We start from the raw sequence: 7,383 nt of genomic DNA on the forward strand, positions 1-7,383 counted from the left end.
CAGGTGTAGTGATGTCTAGTCGCCCTCTGATAAGGAATAAAACGTTCCAAGTCAAAATAGAAAAGGTAAACGACCGCTGGGTCTCGGGATTACTCTGTGGAGTCACTTGTGTTTCCCCTGAAAAAGCAACTTTTCCCGTGTCAGCTCTTGGCTTTAAAAAACATTCATGGATTATATGTGGAGATTGGATATCTCACAATGGCACTAAAGTAAGTCCCCTTTCTAATTTAATTCTCCACGCTGATGTTTTATTCTCTTTGGCGGTCTATTCTTTAAAAAAGACAATATTAATACATAGGTGAAGACAACTTATGGATCAAATTTGGAGAACCTCCAGTGTGGTTCAACAGTAGGTTTGCTGATCGATGAAGATTCGAGACTCCACCTTTACATAAACGGACTCGATCAAGGTATAGCCGCTACAGATTTGCCTTTGTACGTTTATGCAGTAATCGACTTGTATGGCCAGTGCGAGCAAGTTTCCATAGTCGGGTCCACTTCCGACTCCCTTTACTCGAACAATTGTGCCAACAACAGCGCTGTGATGGAGTGTGTTGGATCGGAACAAGAAGACATTGAAAATTCGCGAGAAAAAGCGGACCTGGAATGTCATGAGAAAGAAAACGCCGTTCCTGCAACTCCCTCCAACCTCTCTTTAAATATTCCAGTTCAAAGCACTGCTAGTCTGAATCTAGTCGAAAATACTGCCGTGTCGCATTCGTCCAGCAGCAATAACAATTCAAGTCTTCAGAACAATTCCCTACAGAATAATTTGATGGCCAGTAGCATACACTCCGACAGCAACAACTCGGACTCTTGCTCAGAAGTTAGCAACGATCAAGTGGAGATCGCTAGGAGCAAACACTTTAACGACGTTGACAACGTTTTGAGTGAAATTGGTCCTGTTGTGAACAACCAAGAGGCTGACAATTGTCGAGAGGCGACAAACGAGACCGAAAATCGCTCGAATTCGTCAAATCTTGGCGCCAGAAATGAATGTACAAATGTAGAAATAAACAATGCAACGAATATCAATATTAAAAATGGCTCAGTAGTTAGCACAAGCAACATGAGCAACCTGAACACTGCGATCAACTCTACCAATGCTAATAACGCAATTAATGAAAGTATCGCTTCTAATAGTCAAAACAACCAAGTGGTTCCCCAGCAAAACAGCTCGCCGATCCTGATAAGTGGAGCGCAGAATAATCATTTCCCTTGTCAGTCTCCTGTCCCAAATTTGCAGAACAATATAATGTCTGGGTCTCTTGTTAATATTTCGAGTAGCCAGGATTTACAGTTGCATTTGAATCGGCACTATCAGATTCCGAATAATTTTTTGGCTAATAGTGTGATCGCTAGTCAAAATGCTCCAACTCAAAACGTCCTTCACAGTGCACCTTTGGTTGCTTCGCTGCCGTCCACTCCACTTGGGAGCTCCGTTTCATCCTCGAAGAAGTGCGAATATCTCAAGGCATGCACCAGGTTAAAGAAGTCGCTCGTTTTGCCTGAAGAGTTCTTTTCGCTCGATGAAATTCTTTGTTATTGTAATTCCTGTTACAAGTTAGAGGGAGAGAGTGCCATTTGTAAAAAGGGCGAACCTTTGGCGGAGTTTGCGTTACCAATCGGTTGGGCCAGGTTTCCGCTTAGGCAGACCATCAATGCTAATCAAATTCCTCAGAGCACGACTGATAAGTGGCATGTGGCTTTCTATGGGACGAGATTAGATGCAGTCAGGTAATTCGTTTATTTCGATAATTGCTTTTTTTGTATTCTTATTTGTCCGAGTTTTCGATGCTTGCAGTTAATAAATTTGAATATAATTTTATATTCGACAGGTGTTAAATACGTTTTTTTTAATTTCAGATGGATTTTAGATAGAGGTGAATTATTAGCAAAAGAACAATTAGATACAAGTAATTTGACAACGATTGTAAATAGTGAAGATCAAAATCCTCAAGTGGTTTTTTCTCCAAATATAAAGTATGCGGGGTCCGAAGATTTTACGAGACAGTATCCGTAAGTATTGCCAACTTAACAAGATTATGATCTTATTTTTTTATTATTTTTTGTGCTCAAGGATATTTAAATCATATAATTGTAAAGAGATATTGAAATAATTCAAGAAGTTTGAATTGTAGGCGTTTCTTATTATAACTTTCTACGAGAATATTAATAGTGAGAATAATTCTTACTATTGACATTTAATTATCTTAGAATTATTATTTAATAATTGCAGGTTCTCTGTAGATTTTTAATTGAAATTACCCATTTTTTAAATTTATTCAATCTTAAAACGATTTTTTTAAATTTTCAAGTCTATGCACATTTGGAGTTTGTAATATTCTGGAATTTTACAAATCTTTTTGGACTTCTACGTAAGACGAAATTTTAAGACGTTTTTGAAGTGCTAACATATTATTTTAAATTAAGAACTTCCAAGGAATACAAAATTCCAATCCTTTTCTAAATATTTTAAACTCATGATTTCAAAATTTCAGTTTATTGCTTTAAGACTTTCGACAAATGTTTAACTTTTAGCTTTTTTTCATTAAAATTAAATTTAAAGTCAATAATTAAATTTTATAATGAGTCTTTAGTCTTCCCGTATTTACCCCTTTTCCCTCTTCTTAAGGAAGTTGTTAAAGATGGATTGAATTAAAAATCTAAGCTATAAAAATATAGAATTTTTATTCTCTGTGCGTAAAACTAAAACAAAATGATTTCAGTACTAGCTATTTTGAACTATTTTTTTATAACTTTATGTCAAACTAAAGATTTTCAAATTCCAATTGAAGAATTTAAATTTCAAGTTTCTCAAATTGCGCTATATTAAATTCGAAATATACTGTAGAATTTTAAACTAGGGACTTGCATGAATATTAAAATTTCTACAGTTTCAAACTGGACGATTAAAATGTTTGAAAATAAATTTTTTTAATTAAATTCCCTCAAAAACTCAGCGACTTCCAAATCAATTTAAACCGCTTCCGAAAGAAAATTGTTTAATTTTAACTGTTTTAAATCCAACATTATTCCCTTTTTTGTTTTTAACATTTTGAATAATTAGTATTTCAATTCCCAAAACTTCAAATTAAAAATTACAATCTGATTTACATGTTATTTTGAACGATTTAAATTTAAAACTTGTAATTTGAAATATTAATTTTGAAAAGTTTAAAATATAAAATATTTCTTAATTTTTCTTTGCAAAGCCGTCGTAAGCGCTACTAGGGCATCTAATTTTTAACGATTTAAATTGGAAACCAAACCCTTTTTAATGTTTCATTGTACACTTATTCCATTTTTATCGCTCTCAATTAAAATTTCTGAGTTTAAAGTGTTTTCAATTCAGAATTATTTAATTTTTAATCTTTCAAAACAATTCTAGTCTAGTATTAGGTGCTTTCAATTAAAATTCGTTTACTTTTTAACATTTTTAGTCAATTGTAGTTCAATTTGAAACCCGTTAACGGGTTACGGTCTCAATTAAAAAGTTAAATGATTTATTTATAAACATTACTAGTTTGTAATTTTGAATAATTCCATCTTGTTTTTATTTGCCGTGTGCTCTTTCTTGACTTGAAATAGCACAATTTTTACTCAATAATTTTTAACGTATCAATTTCATGTCGGATACTGATACGTCTCCGGAGACCTATGCACTTACCCTCTACGATTTAAATTTAAACTGTACGAATTTTAAAGCTTTTAAACCTGCTAAAGACTTTTAAGGCTTTTATACCTTTACATGAAATATACTTATATGAAAAAATAAATTCAAGGTACATTGACACGCAATCGAACAAGAAGCTCAACGCATCGACCGCATTCCAATTATTAGTAAGACCCGGTTCGTACACAATAACTTCCAAAAAAGATGGGGTGGATCCTCATTTGGTAGCTACGGAATGGTCCACGAAAGAGGCAGGAGCAACTACAATCGTCGCTCTTCTTATTCACCTCGACGGATTTTAAACCTTCGTCCAAGCCTAAACCCATTGGTTTTTCATTCTCCAAAAATCGTAGGTAAATTACTATTTTTAAACACAACTTTAAAGAGACTTTTCCATCACTTATTCTAATTATCAGCATAACATGTACATTGTACAGAAACCTAACTAATAATTATCGATCAAATACCCAAATTTATTTCCGTTAAGAATTCGATTCGGTGTGTTTCTTAAATCCTCCTTGTTAGGTGTATTTTAATAAGCAATCAGTTACTGTAATTTAAAACTGAAAGATCCAAAGAGAAAAAAGCGTAAAGATCCTTTACGAAATGAACACGTAGATCCATTTTCGCACTTGAAACTTGAGAATGTAATCGAATATTTTCAAAATGCGAAAATCGATCTTTGTGAATAACGCGCTGGTTTTTAATGTTCAATCATCTTATATTTTTCAGGAATGCGTCGATCTTTCGACAAATCAAGTTGACGACGTTTTTAATTTTTATAATTCTGGAATTTGTTATTTTTTTCGAGAGATCTGTGAATTTATTTTGTCGTCAATTTTATTTACCGAGAATGCACTTCCTTCTTTCCTCCAAGGTTTTTGCTTTACTGTAAATAATAAGTCTTCGCAAAAAGAACTGTATCTCTATTAACTTAATAGGCACTTTCTGTGATATATATTAATTATCGTTTATCTGTATCGTCTTAAGCTAAGCTCGTGGCAGTCATTAATCAGTCAGCATTCATTTCCCATTTTATATTTATAAATCAGTGGAGCCAACAATGAATCTCCAGTATACATCAAAAGGTCCTTTGAAATTATACTTGACACATGAAAAAGAAATTTTATTGCAATTTTTATTTATCACAAATAATTTTTATTTTTCAAAATAACCTTTTTTCTAGTCAGTACTTTAGTTCTCTTCATTAATCATTTTTTTAAAAAGCTCTACGTCTCGGCGAAAACTACGCAAGCACAATATTGTCAACGTGTCCATGTTTTTAAGATACGAGTCAATTTAAATAAACTAAAATACTAAGCAGATTTGGGAAGAGGACGATTTTCTGAGATAATCAGTTGAGTAATTTCATAATTAAAAGACTTGAATAATTTTATATAATTTTCGTCCTTCGAAAAACGGTGATGCTGATTTTCTTTCAAAAAGATTAATGCATATGCCTAATTTGTATCGGAATCGTTATACAGTGTATCGATTTACATTGATAGTCACGTTTGTACAATGAACTATGGCGCGGTCTACAGAAAAGTATATTTTTCGGAAGTACATCATTGTTACTAGATGTATCCGGCACGAATAATCTTAAGACAGATATACTGAGATTAATTTGGCGCGTTACGAAATTCATTTTCAATTAAGCGACCCATCCAAAAAAATACTAGCAAAGTCATTGTATCGATAGATTATTAATAAAGTTCAGCAGTCACACTCGCGCTTTATATTGTACTCAAATACTTACAGTAAAACCGTGGTTCTGCAATTAACAAAAAGTATATATATACATTGTATACAGAAATGTGAGGGGCAGATAAGTTTTGCAATCGATGTATATTGAGACTTTTAAATCATAATTATTCATCTTTCTAATCTCCATTTATGATGATCATAATTTAAATTTTTTAATGTTTCAGAATACAATTTTTCACATTTTCACGTTCAATTAAAAAATGCAAATTCTTCCATTTCAACACAATCAATATCGAAGTATTTTACTTTTTATATTTTATATTATGATGGCGTTTAAGGATTTTTTTTATGGATACATTCATTCTCTGAATGAGATACTTTCTAAACACTAAACAAAAAATTTAAACTTCTTTCGAAAACCTTTTCTCCAGTAGTTGCATACAATTTTTAGCACTATTTTAATTTCACACGGGAGAAATATTTAAAAACTTCTGCGACTAGTCTACTTTAAATTTAAAATATTTTAATTTAGTCATTTTTACACACTTTTAATTAAAAATGAATCATTTTTCTATAAAACCAATTTAAAACAAAATACATTTATATATATTAGCTTATAATTGAAAAATCTAGATAATTTCAAATTTACTTTTTCTTAAATGTCTCGAATCTGGTTTAAAAATTTGTCAATCTCGAATGCTATAGCTTGAAGAATTTGAGAATTTTACGAATCTAATTTTTTTTCAAACTTATTGGGTTTTAAACTTAATCGATTTTATTTCAAATGCTTCATTTTAAAGGTTTACAATTTAAAATCGTTTAATTTGAAATTAAATTGATTGAATTTATATAATTCAATTTTGAAAGGGTTGTTATTTCCAACCTTGTAAATTGTTCACTTTTAAAAGGCTTAGAATTAAATGATAAGTGGGGAATTATATTGACCTTCAATAACTCTCAAATTGTGTGATATTAAAATGTATACAATTTAAATTTTTGACACTATTTCAAATACAAAAAGTTTATTTTTAAGCAGTGTCTACCGAGGTATCGACTCATATTGAATATAATCCGGATATTTTTGCCGAAAATTCGGTGCGCCTATTTTTTCACATATCGTTTAGAAATTCTCTATCCTTCTGAATCATTTTTTAAAGCTTTATTTCTTTTCACTTTTGAATTTTTCAAAGTTAAAATTGTTCTAAATTTCTATTTTTATTAGTGGTTAGAAGTTAACATCGTTTAATTTATAAATTGTTGACACAAATGTTATACTTTATATTTCTTTCTTTTAACGTATATGTATGACATTATTTAATTTTGAACTTTCAAAATAAAATACTTAAATACTTCTTTAATATTTACAATTTTCAACTATTTTTCGTGAGGTTCTCAATTTAACTTTTAGTTGAAAATTATTTATTTTTTGAAGGATGAAATTTGAAATGTAGAATTTTGAATGGCCCGAAAAACTGTGTAATAATTTTTACTTGTGCTGTACATCGAAACTCAAACTTATGTACCCTAGGTAGAATTACACTAAAATATTCCTAATTTCAAAAATATATATTTTGTTTTGAACGATTGTTCTCTATAAATTATATAAATATTTGTACTTGTATTCTTTCGTTGAGTTCTGAGCTAATTCCATTTACGTAGGTGATATGTCGTAAGAGCTGAACACCGTATTTTCAATTACTAGCACTTTTTAAACTAGGAAGGGGATGTTTTATTGCACATGGAAGTCGAGATTAAAATGTAAGTAGATAGATTTATCCATTTTTTTAAAGTAATGAATACAATTTGAAGATGCGCGTTTCCTCGACCAAAGTGGGCAAATAAGGCATCCCTGCCTACACAGTAATAGTATTTAATATCCAATAGGGTTCACGTACATTACGGAAGTTATTGACTAGTTGGCACTCAAGTTGTTTTTTCAAAGTTGTAAGTTGTACGCGTCCTTACGTACTTACAATTTTATGTATAACGAATGCTCGTAT

General features: G+C 31.1%; 1 protein-coding gene across 3 annotated transcripts in view; it reads left to right on the top strand.

Annotated features, from left to right (window-relative positions):
• Positions 1-4,817, top strand: part of LOC117176130 (neuralized-like protein 4) — a 16,125-nt gene extending 11,308 nt beyond the window's left edge. For 2 of the 3 annotated variants that reach the window (XM_033366199.1, XM_033366201.1), the window contains exons 14-18: positions 4-209; positions 299-1,737; positions 1,867-2,019; positions 3,786-4,029; positions 4,409-4,817. In XM_033366199.1, the coding sequence (XP_033222090.1) occupies positions 4-209; positions 299-1,737; positions 1,867-2,019; positions 3,786-3,978 (1,991 nt within the window). In that variant the 3' untranslated portion in view covers positions 3,979-4,029; positions 4,409-4,817. The remainder of the gene's footprint in view (positions 1-3; positions 210-298; positions 1,738-1,866; positions 2,020-3,785; positions 4,030-4,408) is intronic. The other variant, XM_033366200.1, reaches the window with a different exon arrangement.
• Positions 4,818-7,383: the final 2,566 nt, after the last annotated feature.

The sequence above is a fragment of the Belonocnema kinseyi genome, chromosome 7, assembly GCF_010883055.1.
Source record: "Belonocnema kinseyi isolate 2016_QV_RU_SX_M_011 chromosome 7, B_treatae_v1, whole genome shotgun sequence".
Taxonomy (NCBI): domain Eukaryota; kingdom Metazoa; phylum Arthropoda; class Insecta; order Hymenoptera; family Cynipidae; genus Belonocnema; species Belonocnema kinseyi.